The 16644-nt window shown below is 36.1% G+C and overlaps 1 protein-coding gene and 1 long non-coding RNA gene across 8 annotated transcripts in view; one reads left to right on the forward strand and one right to left on the reverse strand.

The window, feature by feature from the left end:
• LOC148648890 (uncharacterized) overlaps positions 1–16644 on the forward strand; it is a 314784-nt gene that overhangs the window by 171252 nt on the left and 126888 nt on the right. The gene's annotated exons all lie outside the window — the stretch shown is intronic.
• LOC148648895 (disco-interacting protein 2 homolog A) overlaps positions 1–16644 on the reverse strand; it is a 306696-nt gene that overhangs the window by 2708 nt on the left and 287344 nt on the right. For 5 of the 7 annotated variants that reach the window (XM_088607241.1, XM_088607240.1, XM_088607239.1 and 2 more), the window contains 5 exons: positions 8111–8172; positions 4656–4713; positions 1541–1615; positions 715–889; positions 62–185 (listed from right to left, as the gene is read on the reverse strand). In XM_088607241.1, the coding sequence (XP_088463367.1) occupies positions 62–185; positions 715–889; positions 1541–1615; positions 4656–4713; positions 8111–8172 (494 nt within the window). Of the gene's footprint in view, positions 1–61; positions 186–714; positions 890–1540; positions 1616–4655; positions 4714–8110; positions 8173–16644 lie in introns of those variants that run through there. The other 2 variants (XM_088607244.1, XR_015926561.1) reach the window with 2 other exon arrangements.

Genomic DNA, 16644 nt, shown 5'->3' on the forward strand with positions numbered 1-16644 from the left:
AGACAGTTTGCTTGACAAACAGCACTCCAGCTACTTGCTGAATGCGAGCTTTAAGACTCACCATTCGGCAATGCTCTTATGTGATCTGATGACAGAAGTCTCAATGTCAATGGGGTGGTACCGCATTCCCCGCAACTCCAACGTCTCATCCAGAGACCCCACAACATAGAGTGCATCGTGACGCTCTGGAAAACAGGGGGCAGAACTCCTGTGAACACTTGCCTACCTGTCAGAAAGTCTGTAAACTACCTGCCACTGTCCTCTTCTACAGCAAAAAAATACTGTATAACACCTTTAATAAACTAGAATTTGACAATATCATATTATGGTCATTACAGTTTAAATTACAGTACATAACATATAATCAAGCAAATAATAATTGCTGGCAGTGCAGTACCATTACATATTAACTAAAACAAATATATAGGAATAAATGAATATGAAAGACAATAGATCTTTTTATTGTACGTGAAACATGTTTAGAACATAAACTAAAAAAAACACCAAATGATTTTACAATATTTAATCCACCCATGTAGAAAAAAGTAGCAGGCAGAGAGCATTTGTACTGTACACTGAAAGCTTAACACACAAAGAACTCTAATTGTCATTGCAAATATAATTGTATTACTGATAAGTAAGAACTGGCTTATAGCCAAAACAGAAACTCCATTTGGGGTTTCTCAAGAAACGACTACTTTGGAGAACACTTACCCCCACTGGCATCAGTAAGCTCAGTGCGGCGCAGGAAGCCGAGGTACCCCGTGCGAGCCCACATTGTCTGAGTATCCCCAAAACTCAGTTTGGTGTTGAAGTGGTTGGCGTGTAATGCCTCCTCTCCATACACTGTGTAGTAGCCTGTGGCATTATGGGGACTACTCACCCATATCTGAGAAGAAAAGAAGGGTTAAACAGAATATATGATGCTCATTGTCCCAAAAGAAGTCTGATGTGAGGCAGGTTCTCAACACCTTTGGAGACAAAACAATCTCCAAATTTAAGTCCCACTGCAAACTCATGGAATGTGCAGTTCATTTCCAAACAACAGAATTCCCATTCTATCTCCTTCCCAAAATCCAGAACCCGACACCCCTGGAGACAGTTCCTCAAAGGAAAGAAAAGTCAACCCAGCAAATTTCTTCAACATGAACAGTAAAACATGAACCAGAGGGTACAAGTGGAAACTACATGGACATGTATTTAAAACAGAGAGTGGGAAACTCTTCTTTACTCTAAGTGTTGTGGGAGTATGGAACAAACTAGCTAATACTGTAGATAAAGTCGATACCCTAGATTCTTTCAAGAAATGTCAAAATTAATTCTTCATCAATTTACTACTAGCTAACTATATGGGCTGAATGAACTCCACTCAATGTTTCTAATCAAGACAGACATTTTTGCTCTATTTAAAAAAAGATGTTCAGTACAACACAGGCATTGCTGCAAATATTTAAGTAAGCAGGTGGAGTAGTTTAGTACTCTCTTCATGTTCACTCAGGTATAGTGTGATGTGCCTAGGTAGTTTCTCACAGTGTCTCACCTCTCCTAAGTGTGAGTCTCCCAGGGGTCCTTTAGTCTCTGTGTTGGCAATGATTACCTTGACACCAGGCAAGATCTGTTAGAAACATGAGATTTTAATGATAAAAATTATAATGGCCCAAAATAAGCTTAAATGTAAAGTAAAAAAAAAGACAAAATCCTTGTTTCAATACTAATAAAACCACAGGAAATTTTGCTCTAACATTAATGAATGGGCTGAAGTAGTTAAATGCATATTATAATAAAGATATTTCACCAAGATGTTCTAAAAAGTATCAATATCATTGGATCCACAGATATTGAAAACTATGCTGCACTTTCATAATGTGTAACACATACAGATCCAGCCATTCAAAATGCTCGAAGTACGCTGCATTAAAACACCTTAGGTGTGGCGCATCATACCCCATCATACCACATTTTAATTGAATTATGATAATAGTATCCGGAAGCATCTTGTAAAACCTTGTAAAACTGCCAGGTGGAGCTAATAAAGCTTAACGTCTCAGGTATAGCATTTGAGCTGTCACCAGAAAATGCCCAGTTTTGAATCTCGGTCACTGCAGAGGGACAATCTTTTTCCATTTAAGAATTTAAGTTGTATACTCTTTAGACTTTTAATCATTTTAAACTATGTATTACAGCATGTTAAACATTAAACATTAAAAAGTCGGTATATTTTATAAAAGCAACATTGCTCAGTTGGACAAAAATACACAACCTTCCACCTTCATCATAAATAATTTATTTATTCATAAATATTTTACGCATCAAAGTCTTTAACTTGGTAACTTTTTTAACATGCTTGTTCCAACATTATTAAGCTTATATTGTGTACTTAGTTATAATGTTTTATCCTGTTCTAATAATACATAGTAAGAACACCACGGCTGTTATTGTAAAAAGATAAATGTTGTAGTGATTTAAAATCACTTGATATTTATATGAATATGGAATCATGTAACTAAGCAGCTAAAATATCACAGGTGGACATTTCGGAAACATTTTGACATCCATTTCTTTTTAAAAAACTTTTATTGTCCTTGTAGTGGTAATGGACAAAGCACTGCACCCAATGGTTCAAAGTGCGATCATAGTATTACTTTTGGTTTGTTTCTTATATAGTGAATACATAAAAATATTCCACTATTATAGCTTGTTGTTGGATCTGGCGTGAATTTGTGTATCTGGATAAATTAAGTGATGGTATTGTGATTAAGGATTTCTTACTGAAATTCTTTCAGTTAAACGCAGAAGGGAACAAGGGTTATTTTTACAATTGACACTCAGGGATTCTGACTGATTTAATTCCCTCATTTAGCTGAAATGGATAAAGAAATCATGCAGTAGTTAGGCTTCCAATGGCTGGATAGATAACACTTCCCAGTTGCTTTGTCAGTCTGTCCATGGGGGAAGGGGGGAAAGGGCCATACGCTGGGCAAACGTTCAAGGTCAAATTCTTCCACGAGGGGGGTTCCTTTAAAGTAAAGACAACTGCACCGAAAATGTTAGGCGCGCCCTCATTTTAAAGCCCTGGCCAAATATGAAGGCAGTACGTACAGTTATAATTCAAACTGAATTAAAAACACACCCCAGTTAACATGGTGGTGCTTGTGATCCTTGCGTCTAACCAACAAATCAGTAACATGACTTTGGGGCTGAGTTAAGAAAGCTTAACCTATCAGCAATAAAGCACAATTTACACGATGGGCTGCCTCAAGCTGTCAGTTACACGACTGTGTATGTGGTTATTGATTTATTAATAACAACGAATAAAACTGCTACTGTACTGCCACTACAGTATAGCTTGTGAGAAATACATTTAATTTTCCTGCTTCATAGTTTAACTCATTCAGAGCCCCCTACATTACAAACTCCAAGCGTTTCATTTTGCCTGTGGCTACAATATCAACAGCAATGTAGTTAAAAGGAACATGTCAAAATGTTTCCAAAATAACCACAAGTGAATGAGTTGAGGGATTTGATAATAACAGAGAAATCATAACAATGACCCCATGTTGCTAATCATGCATACCCAACTGTACTGTAATCCACTTTCTTTGTAAAACACGTTTTATTTTTAATATGACTCATTAGCTTCGAACATGATGTGATATTTAGAAAAATCAAAAATGTCAATATAGTGTCCATAATATTTGCTATTTTAGTTTTTCCAAAGACATGTTTATTTTTTAAAAGAAATCTCATGGCTGGGTTTGAACCCCCAACCTCCAGCATGCAACATGCATGCGTGAGCCATTACACCACACACCTAATGAGGTGGGAATAAGTTAAACTGATGCAGACTTTTACAAAGAAAGTGTACTACTGTGATAATTTGAGCTATATGAATATAATTATATCATTATTAACTTCTTCAGATGCATGATTTCATAATATATTCCCTATTAATCAAATTAAAAAAAGTATGCATTTTTTTTACTGTGATAATGAGCATATGTATTCACAGAAATGGTTATAACTTTTTACAAAGTATATAAACTAAATATAGTCAGAAGGAGCACGTAAAAAGTTTTCCACAATTACCACAGTATGTAACTGAATGAAAGACTTTGATGCTTAAATGTTAAGGAAGAAAGTGGTACTGCTGTGTATGCTGCAGTATACTCCAATAATGCTGTGTATTTTTTATTTAAACTACCAATACCAGCCATATACAGTTTATATAATATGTTTATGTTCCTAAATCAATATTGTTTATGACCTTCAGACGTATTATGCTCCTCTACTTTTGATGCTCAGCTACTAAAATTTCCCTTTAGTTGTAAAATTACATATAAATATTCAATATTAAGCAGATTAAAACATGCACAGTAAAGAGATTAAATTATTAAATAGTTTCACTAACAACCAATGCACCACGAGTGCCCCTATCGGCCATTTTGGCCAGCCAATCAGGTTCTACGGTACAACGCAGTGAACTGTAGATAATTTCACATCGTACGGGGTTGTACTGTGCATTTTGAATGGCTGCATCTGTAGACAACATATACATCAACAGATTAAAAAAAGAATTGAATGATTAAAACTGCTTTGGTGTGTTCATGACTGCAGTGAACCGCTACTCTGGTATGCTATTTGTACCATTTTTTTACCTTTCCAGACTCCATCAGTGGCAAACTGTGCGGTGAGCCTCTCTCCACCAAACGTACCCTGAAAGAAACAAAAATACCAGTGATCCTTGTCACTCCTTTATACGGGAGGATGTTCAGATATAAAATCTCTCTCTGTCTCTCTGTGCCTGAACCTGTAAAGTTTTGTTTCAAATATTAAACCATGAAGAGCAAAAGCGGTGCAAATAAAGGGAATTCCAATGATGAACCTAAAGGAACATAGGAATGCACATAGGACTTGGATTCAGTTGTGCTGTAATTTTAATCTTAAAAGACTGGAAGTAGTTTTCTATAGTAAAATCTGCTCTGTGTTTTCTGCTAATAAAAAAAGTCTAAAAGTCAGATGAGATAATACAGCAAATGCAAGGAAATGAGAAAATAGATAAATACAGATCCAGCCAATCAGAATGTATGGGGGTTACTGCAGCTGTTTGCAGTTTGGTGTCTGCAGAGTACCACAGCTTTTTAGAAATAGTTGTGGGACTGCACTATTTTGTAAAACTGGCAGGTGAAGCAGTGAAAGCTCAATTTTATTAAAGCAAGATTGCTCAGTTGGATATATAAAAAAAGTTTATTATTATACTTGTGAAACTTACTACACAAAGCTTACATGAAGATTCTTAGATGATCACAAGGAATTTTTTCGTGTATAAAAAGAGTTTTTTTAACTATCTAAACCCAGTTTTTATGGCCTTTAAAGTCATGCAATGTCCAATTTAGGCAGGGACACGTTAATTTAGACAGGGACACGTTACTGTTTCTTATTTTTGATTTTCTTTAAAAATTAAAAGAATCAGTTCCCCATCGTGCCATGCAATATTACATTATATTTTTTACGTTTTTGGGGGACTTAAGAATGCTTCAACTGATGCATAAAAAATGTAGTATAATGCATTCTCGTGTTATTAACTCGCTTACACCTGGGATCTGCTTGATTCAAACTAAGGTCTCTAAAAATGCAACAAGGTACTAGATATTGTTTAAATAAAAGCTGTGATCTTTAAAATGCCTGTGGTTTGAAGGCTTTGTGTGATTTTTCGCAAAGTTATCTGAAACATTTGTGTCTCATAAATAGGTGTTTTAATAAGAAAGCGAAGGTTATGAAAACTGGAGAAAACAAATGACTCTGAAAAAGATACAAGAAGTTTGAAATAATTATTTATTATTAAGAAATTAATACTGTTTATAATGATCAGATACATTATTATAGTTTCAGTTGTCTTTTTAATACCACTTTGTTATTCTCGATTATAATTATAATATATTCGATTTAGTTTTAAGGCTTGTTGTAAAGGCTTGTGGTAAAAAGCCCCCCTGAAGTATTTTGAATTGAATTGAATTAAACCAGTTGAACTGGTTTTTACTCCCACTGCTGACAGTATTCACATTTGCTCATTCACATTTTTATTTCATTATTAATATCATTTAACATTGAAAACTTTGTGATATATAAAAAAAACAAAAATATTTTTTAATATAGTGTACATCATATTTACTATTTTATTTCATAAAAATAAGTATTTGTTTGTTAGAAGAAAAACTTGTGTCCTAAGCAGGAATTGAACCTAGATCTCCTAGAGGGACACCTATCCACCAAACCCACTGCATCAAGGGGTCACTTAGAAACATAGCTGAAATGAACAGCTTTTAATGTTTCAAAAATAATCATGGGTGAATGAGTCAAAGAAAAAATAAAACACGTTTACAAAGTGGACTACAGTAATACTACCAGCTATATAAATATATTATATTTAGATCCTTAAATTAATATTGTTATTAATTTCTTTAGCCAGCAGCCATATCACCCTGCAGCTCTCAACTAATGCCACCTGTCAATTATCTTTGGCCAGCAAATCACATACTGCGGCTCCCAGTAGCTAAAAACCTGCAGTATTGGGTTTTACCGCACATTTTGAATGGCTACATATGTACTTGTATTTACTTCAAAACAACTTTCAAAATTTTAGATGAAAAAGAGCAAGCATTTTTGAAATTTGAATGCTTTGTTAGAGTCATGTTAAAGTAATATAATATGAATATAAATAATATTAATAATATAATTATCATACTGGTTTACAATAAATAATTTCCTTACCTATTATTTAATGTTTAGATGCAAAATATATAACTTACAGGTGACAATATTATGTGGAGATTAGTACTACTGTACAGAATCATTTATCTTGTATTTAACAAATGTAAGCAGTTACATTTCCAAAAGTCATAATTCCAGGTTTAAAAACACATATTAACTTAAAAAATAAATTCAAAACAAAAAACATATTTCTACATTTGCTATTTTGCATATTCACACAAAATTAATAGTGACTACTTTTTCACGGACCAAATTTGCTTATTTGCAGGCTGCACAGTTGGCCACCCATCTGGGCAGCGTCTCCAATTGGATGTATTTCACCCTGACCTGTGCTGTATCTGAAGTTAAGACAGTAATTTGGTTAACAAATAGTAAACATATTTATGTAGAGGTGCATCATCATTATGCTTTAGTTACAGTATTCAGTTACTGACAGGAATGTATTAGATATACATCTGTCTGTATACAGATATTTTGTGTATGAGAATAATGGCCTGTGTCTGTGAGTGTTACAAGAAATTTTCAATTACGTAAAAAACTAAGTGATCCCCTCTAGAGCTATCACACTCTAGGTTTTCACGTGTCTTCCTAAAATGATAACAAAAGAAATGGGAAGAAAGAGAACTAGAAAAGCCTCAGGAGTAGGGGAGTAAGTTGGTTAAGTGGGAAGGGGGTGGCTGCTACTACTGCTCCGTTCACACCCCTGACCTCTTCCCATTAGCAGCATAACTTAATTTCTTATCTGTTATTAATGTGCTGTTTTTATAGTGCAGTAGAGGCAGCATGGTAGCGCTATGGTTACATTGCTGCCTTGCAGAGCTGGGTCACTGGGTTTAATTCCTGAGGTCCTAGCTGCATGGAGTTTGTAAGATCTCCCCCTGCTAGTGTGGGTTTCCTCCGGGTCCTCTGGTTTCCTTCCACTGTCCAAAGACAAAGTGGTAGGCTAATTACCTGGGAAAACTAGCCCTGATATAAGTGTGTCTATGTTTATGCCTGTGTCTGTCCTGTGATAGACTGGCATCCAGTCCAGGGTGTATCCTGCCTTGTGCCCGTTGCTTGCCAGGTTAGACTCCGGCTTCGCCAAACCCTGGAGTGGATAAAGCGGTTGGAAAATGGATGGATTAACAATACCATAGTGCTGCACTTATAATAATAAATACCAGGTTAATGTAATAAAAAACTAAAGGAAATGTTTGTAGAAATTCATGACATGCGCATATCTGGTTTTGCTTCTGTTATTTGTTTCTTGTTCATTAAGTAATAAGCTGCAATAATTATTTGATTCTTCAACAGCTAAGGGAACTTGGCAAGAAATAAAAGTTAAAATATGTTAGAAACAGACCTGTCATGACGGAGCGCTCTCATGTCTAAATACACAATAGTAGGGTCTGGACCCGCTGTACCCTGGAAGGACACAAAGAATGTAAAATGAAATGAAAAACGAAGACTCCATAAGCAAGTTCCCATTTAAAATTGTGAAGACGAGCACTGCAGCTGTGAAATAGGACATATCTCCTTCTCTGTCCATCACCACTTAACAAACAGTAATATTCCTGTTCACATTATAAATTAAATGAAAGAGAAAGGCAGCACTGAATCACTGTGTTAGCATGCAAACAAAACCACAAAAACTAACAAGAATAAAATAATCTAACACATTTATAAATTTACATTTACACAATGATACTGCTTATGTCTATTTACTAAAAGTACCATATGTATGTACATATAAATCTTTAGGTGTGAGGTACAGATGCAACCATTTAAAATGCACGGTACAACCCCCTACCGCGCAAAATTATCTACAGTTCATTGGCTGGCCAAAATCGACCGACAGGGGCATTGGTTGTTAGAAAAACTATTTAATCACTTAATCTCTTTACTGTGCGTGTTTAATCTGCTTAATATTGAATATGAATATGGAATTTTACACCTAAAGGGAAATTTTAGTAGTTGAGCATAAAAAGAAGAGGAGCATAACATGTCTGATGATCATAAACTATATTAATTTAGGAACATAAACATATTATGTAAACTGTATATGGCTGGTATTGGTAGTTTAAATAAAAAATACACAGCAGTATCCCACTTTCTTTCTTCCTAAACATTTTAAGCATCAAAGTCTTTCATTCGGTTACATACTGTGGTTATTTTGGAAGTTTTTACATGCTCCTTCTGACTATATTAAGTTTATATACTGTAAAAAGTTATAATATTTTAACCATTTCTGTGAATACTTACTCTCGTTATCGCAGTTAAAAAACACATACTTTTTAGAATTTGATTAATAGGGAATAAAATATGGAATAACATATCTAAAGAAATTAATAGCAATATTATTATATTCATATAGCTCAAATTATTACCGCAGTACACTTTCTTCACCTTTTGCCTGCCCTGTTGAGTTATAGCTCAAGTTTTCAAACGGGGTGCTAGTGTAATGCCTAAGGCCTCTGACTTGCATGCTGGAGGTCAGTGGTTCGAACCCAGCTCTTGCCATGTGTTTTCTTTTAACAAATAAACATTTCTTTGAAATAGTAAATATTATTGACATTATATTGAAATTGTTGATATTTCTTAATATCACAACACGTTCAAAGTTAAGTGATTAACCTTTTCTATGAATACTTGCGCTCGTTATTGCAGTAAAGAACCTCATACTTTTTTGAATATTCTAAATAGGGAATATGGAATCGCGTATCTAAAGAAATTAATAACAATATTAATTTAAGGATCTTAATAAAAGCTGGTAGTATTACTGTAATCCACGTTCTTTGTAAACACGTTTTATTTTTAATTTGACTCATTCACGCAGTATTATGTACACTATATTAACGTGTTTTGATATATTATAACATAATCAATGTTAAGTTATATTGATAATGAAATAAAAACATGAATTAGCAAACATGAATACTGTCAAATGTTCAACCAGTTTAATTTAAAACACTTTATTCAGTGGGGCAATTTAACAGACGCCTTGAGCCTTAAAACAAAATCATATATATTGTAATTAGAATCGAGAATAACAAAGCGGTATTAAAAATACCACTGAAACTATAATAGTGTGTCTGGTCATTATCAACAGTATTAATTTAATAATAATAATAATTTCAAGCTTCTTGTATTTTTTTCAAAGTCATTTTTTTCTTCGGTTTTCATAAGCTTCGCTTATTAAAATACCTATTTATGAAACATGATGTTACAGATCTCAATACCTTTGTGAACAAATGACACAGAGCCTGCAACTTACAGGTTTAAAGATCGTGAATTGTGAAAAATTCAAAGCTTTTATTTAAACAAAATTCACACCGTGATAAATTGTTACACTTCCACACCTTGTAAAAACATTAATTTGCAAGACTGTGTTCAAACATGCGTTAAATCTGAATATCCAAAGACCAGGGTTAACTTTTTTTCTCTCTCACCTCCTGCGATTCAGACATAGAATGGTTAAAAATGGGAACAGGTGAGGCAGGCAGAGGGAGGGGGGAGGGGGGAAGCATCTTCCCACCTCTATGACTAAAGAAAGTGTCAAAGAGAAATGGCTTGAGCGACATGCAGAGCCGAAAAAGTTTGGTGAGGTCATCTCTGCTTTAAAGGTACACTCCTTGTGGATGAATTTTCACCTCGAACGTTTGCCCACCAGCTAACACAGCAGCTAACACACAGAAGCAAACTAAATACAAAATGTACTTGCAAGAATAGCGATTACAAACATAAAAAAACAACTTACTTGCTCTATACTGTTATACTGTACAGTGTATTAAAACACTCTATGGTCATTACATTGCCAACTAAACCTCTTTCCCAGAATTTCACGGGGGGGGGGGCAAGGTCACGTTAGTAGATTCAGCGCTGGATAAAACTTTATCTTGCAAAAATTCAGATATTTGTCAACATATTTATTAAAACTATCCATCTCAGTAATCTCACTGTGTAAGTCTCACTGTATGCCCCAGTGGTCACTCAATGTTCACACTCCCAATAAAATAAAAAAAACAGTTTCCTGCATTGTCACCTTGCACCAGGGGGGAAGGAAAAGTGCAAGTTGATACAAACTCATTCAAAAGAGTGTGATGTATTAACACAAACTGCTTAACAGAGCCACTTGTACAATTAAATAAAGCTATAGTGGAGATCAGGTTATGGAGCGGAGCTGAGCAGATGTTAGTCAGATCCCTGCTATAATAGTTTGAGTTAATTCTTTGAATAAAACCACTTCATTGGTTTTACGGTGAAGTGGCCATATCACCCTGCAACTCACAACTGGCAACCCACTGAAGCTAAGCAGGTGTGAGCCTGGTCAGTACCTGGATGGGAGACCTCCTGGGAAAAACTAAGGTTGCTGCTGGAAGTGGTGTTAGTGGGGCCAGCAGGGGGCGCTCACCCTGTGGTCCACGTGGGTCCTAATGCCCCAGTATAGTGATGGGGACACTATACTGTAAACAGGTGCCGTCCTTCGGATGAGACGTAAAACTGAGGTCCTGACTCTCTGTGGTCGTTAAAAATCCCAGGGCGTTTCTCGAAAAGAGTAGGGGTGTAACCCCGGCGTCCTGGCCAAATTTCCCATTGGCCTTAACCAATCATGGCCTCCTAATAATCCCCATCTATGAATTGGCTTCATTACTCTCTGCTCTCCTCCCCACTAATAGCTGATGTGTGGTGAGCGTTCTGGCGCACTATGGCTGCCGTCGCATCATCCAGGTGGATGCTGCACATTGGTGGTGGTGGAGGGGAGACCCCATTACCTGTAAAGCGCTTTGAGTGGAGTGTCCAGAAAAGCGCTATATAAGTGTAAGCAATTATTATTATTATTATTCATGACATTCAAACTTATATATCGGTTTATATAACGGCCTTAAGACCATATGGCAACGAAAATGATCAAACAAGTTAAAAAACAGCCAAAACTGGACTCACAGAGCGAGGCTAAAGGGAATGCAGATGAAGAGGGAGTAATAGTGGACAGTCCGAAGCAACAGCGAGAATCAAACAAATCTAAAAGAAACAAATCAAAAATGAAAGAGGACTTTACTGCGAAGTTTGATGGCATCCTAAATGCTATCCAAGGAATCCAAGGGGAGCTGAAAATTCAGACTACACGGATAACAGACGCAGAGGAACGAATTAGCACCAACGAGGATGACATCAGAGCTCTGTGAAGCAAGACAGGACGGCCGGACGAGACTGTAAAGGCACTAACTTTAAAAGTGGATGATTTAGAAAATTGTAGTCGCCGATCAAACCTGCAACTTGTAGGCCTACCAGAAAAGAAAAAGGGTAAAGACTTGTGCCTTTCTACTAAAGTGGCTCCCTGAGGTGCTGGGTGACGATGTCTTTTCTGCCCCCCTGGTCACTGAGAGGGCACATGGAATTGGCCAAATAAACGAAGACCCATCAAGATCCTTCCCAAAGGCTGTTATAATAAAAATGTTTTACTACAGCGACAAGGTTCAGGTCATGAAAGCATCAGGAGACAGGGGGGACAATAATGGTTGAAAATCAACGAATACTTCCCGGATATTTCAGCAGAGCTTCACCGAAAACGGATGAGGTTTGATGCGGTGAAGAAGGAACTCAGATATGGAATAATCTACCCTGCAATATTTTGTGTGACATACAAGAAAAAACTTAGCACCTTTGATAGCCCGTCGGAGGCACAGAAATTCGTTCAGAAGTTAAAAAATGAAAAGTGACAGATGAGGGATGAGTATGGCTTTGCAGTTTCTTTTATAGCCTTAGTGTATAGTATTGTACAGTGCTTAGCTACTGAAAGAAAGGTTCTTTGGTGATCTTAATTTCAGTCGGACTGACTACAGTATTTGCTTTCTTGTTAAATTTATAATGCTGTATACCTTAAAATTCTTTTTATTCTGTGTAATTTTCAAGACAACCGGTGTTGGACTGGTTTTCATTAAGATAGCAGTAAATGCCATTCAGTCTAATGACGGAAATCGTACAGCTGATCCAACAGAGATAAATAGTGCCATTTAAATGTTATTATGAGACTCTATATAGATCAGACTATTCAGAGGCCTGCCAGCCCCAGCAGTCAGAATTTTTTAGATACTCTGGAGTTTCCTCATCTAGAGGAGGATTTATTTGCAGGTGTAGAGGATAAATTCAAGGTTGATGAGCTGTCTGAAGCCATTGTCAATATGAATGGAGGAAAGACACCAGGGCCCTATGGCATCCCTATAGAAATCTATAAAATATTTCAAAGTAAACTAATTCAGCCACTTATGGACATGTACCAAGAGTCATATAATAATGGAACTCTGCCTCCTTTATTAAATCATACATTAATTACACTGTTACTAAAACCCAGAAAATCACCATTAGAATGGGGGTCATACAGACTCATACAACTGATCAATAATGACACAAAGATTTTGTGTAAAGTTCTGGCAAACAGAGTAGAGAATCTTTTGCCTCAATTAGTTCATAGAGATCAAAAAGGATTTGTTAAGGATAGGCAAGCATTCCACAATATCAGAAGGGTACTCAACATTGTATATATGGCAGCAGCCATATCACCCTGCAACTCACAACTGGCAACCCACTGAAGCTAAGCAGGTATGAGCCTGGTCAGTACCTGGATGGGAGACCTCCTGGGAAAAACTAAGGTTGCTGCTGGAAGAGGTGTTAGTGGGATCAGTAGGGAGCGCTCACCCTGCAGTCCATGTGGGTCCTAATGCCCCAGTATAGCGACGGGGACACTATACTGTAAACAGGCGCTGTCCTTCGGATGAGACGTAAAACCGTGGTCCTGACTCTCTGTGGTCATTAAAAATCCCAGGGCATTTCTCGAAAAGAGTAGGGGTGTAACCCCGGCATCCTGGCCAAATTTCCCATTGGCCCTTACCAATCATGGCCTCCTAATAATCCCCATCTATGAATTGGCTTCATTACTGTGCTCTCCTCCCCACTAATAGCTGATGTGTGGTGAGCGTTCTGGTGCACTATGGCTGCTGCACATTGGTGGTGGTGGAGGGAAGTCCCCATTACCTGTAAAGTGCTTTGAGTGGAGTGGCCAGAAAAGCGCTATATAAGTGTAAGCAATTATTATTATATGAAAAGAAAAGGGTGCCTGACAATGCAATATTATTATTAGATGCAAGGAAAGCATTTGATCTGATTGAACATCAGTATTTGTTTGAAGTTCTATCCAGAATGGGGATAGGAAAGGTTTCTCAAATGGATTAAAGTAATTTATCCTAACCAATCCGCTGAAATTCTAACCAATGGTTGGATATCTACCCCTTTTAATCTCAGCAGAGGAACACGACAACGATGTCCCTCGTCGCCGTTGCTGTTTACATTAGCCATTGAACCATTGGCCATGGCTATTCGTAAACATACCAGCATTAATGGTATAAATATAGGTAATGTAGAACATCGGATAGCATTATACGCTGATTGTAAAAATTGTATTTCAAACCTAAATCATTCAATACCCTCTCTTTTAGATCTGATTAAAACATATGGTCTTTTTTCAGAATATAAAATAAATAACAATAAATCAACTCTAATGTTCTTATATGAGAGAAGTCAACCACCAATTCAAAACCCTTTTGTGGTATGCAAGGAGAGTTTTACTTATTTAGGAATTAAGATTACCCCAAAGGTCAACAAAATAATCCCAGAAAATTATAATCCCTTAATAGAATCAATAAATAGGTGGACCAAAATGCCCATTTCAATGATTGGGAGAATCAGTATAATTAAAATGTCAGTTTTACCAAACTTTCTGTATCTTTTCCAGTCAATCCCTCTCCACCCACCTCCTTCCTTTTTAATTTATTGAAGAAAGCATTCACAAATTTTATTTAGAATAATACACATCCTAGACTCAGATTGTCTTTACTCTATTTACCATATGATAAGGGAGGGCTACAATTACCAAACCTAAAATGGTACTACTGGGCAGCACAGATCTGGGCTGCTATGTTTTATTTTAACATAGATTCACCACCTGCTTGGATGCTGACTGAAACTCAATGAATAGCTAAGATCACACTGAATCTTTATCTTTTTTCATCCGATATTAGGAAATTGAAAAAATTGGAAAAAAAAATTCTTAAAAATACATTATTTGGCACGAGACCCTTTCATATCTAGGTGAGGTTTCACAGATATCTCAGTTTACTCCTATTTTTGGTAATGAAAATTTTTGTCCTGGGATGTCTGATCCAGGATTTAAATTATGGTCAAATCTAGGTATTAGGCAGGTATCAGATCTTTATAAAGATGGGTAATACACGACTTTTGAGGATCTTAGAAACACTTACAATATTCCAAAAACCCACTTTTTTAAGTATCTACAACTGAGAAATTATATCCTGTCAAAGCAGAATCACTCATTGGACCAACCTCCGTTATCCACCTAAGAGAATTTACGTCTTAAAATACTCAAAAGGAAGGGGACAGGTTTCATTGGTGTATAGGGTACTAGTTGAAAAATCGAAAGAATCATTTAATTGTAGGCTTCAATCTTGGAAGACAGATATACAAGAAGACATATCTGAGGAAGAGTGGAGGCAAACTTGTTTGAAAGCTCAGACTCAGACTATTAATACTAGCTTAAAACTCTTACAGTATAAGTGGATCGGAAGATTATATATCACACCACATAAACTTAATCAATTCAATCCTAATATTCCTGACTTAGGATGACTAAAAAGGAATGTTCATTGGTAACCATCTGCCTTTTGGAAGCAAAATGAGTGATAGCCTGTGTTTGGAGACAGGAAGAAAGTCCTTGTGTGTCACATTGGTTGAAGGGGATGACTTCTTGCCTTGCATTGGAAAAGATAACTTATCTCCTAAAATAAAAAAATAGGAGAATTCAGAGATATGGGATTCATTTAGAAACTTTTTAGAGAATCATAGGGGTAACATCTAGAGAGAAGGGGGGTAAAGACTTAAATTAGGGGAACTACTTTATGAAACGTAATACATTTAAGCCTTATATACAACATGTATCTATGTTAAAAAACAAACACCTATGTGACTTGTGTTTTGAATCACTGCCATTGTATAAGCTATTTGTAAATATGCAAACTGTCTGGATGTTTTATCACGTTCTGCCTTCTTATTGCCGTTTTTTCTTTTTTTTGTTGTTTGTACATAGTTAATATTTTCTCATTTCATATTTAATATGGAAAAGCAAATAAAGATACTGTTTAAAAAATAAAGCTACAGTACAGACAGATTTCAAATTCTTCAAGCAAAATTATCTGTTTGTCAAAATCTGCTACTTTGCAAGCAGTACACGACTTCTTAAAAGGCACATTTTGTCTCTCATGCAAACTCAACAAAGGTTTATTTTTTATAATTCCGAAATTTGAAAAGTATGCCTCAGGGGCTTATTATAGTATTGTAGCGAAAAAGGTTCGCATAGGAAAATCAAAATACCCCAGCTGGGTCTCTCCACACGCTCTTCCAAAGCCGTATAGTTTCAAAGTATGTGTTAAATATCTTTTCTTACTCCAGTTAGTAATGCAATCTATTTTTAATCATCTAGCTATGTAAAAAATACAGCCAAAAGGATCGCTGTAAAGGTTAAAATTCCAAGCTGAAAAAACAAGACTCAACATGTCTTCTCTATAACTCTTCAGTTTACAGCTCGTCCATGGTCATTCATTATTAATATTGTAATGAACGGCAGGCATACAGATGGCACAAGCCAGTCGCAGCATGGTGACAGTACAGTTCTCTTTTTTCCCTCCTTTAATTTAAAGAATTGCATGACGAAACCATCACTTATAATAATTCATTCAGATACACTCACACCGTTGCCAACAACAAGCTATAATAGTGGACTATTTTTATATAACAACAATATTCAGAAAATGGCAAAACCTAGCACAA

Source organism: Lepisosteus platostomus, chromosome 14, assembly GCF_059453375.1.
Source record: "Lepisosteus platostomus isolate fLepPlt1 chromosome 14, fLepPlt1.hap1, whole genome shotgun sequence".
NCBI classification, from domain to species: domain Eukaryota; kingdom Metazoa; phylum Chordata; class Actinopteri; order Semionotiformes; family Lepisosteidae; genus Lepisosteus; species Lepisosteus platostomus.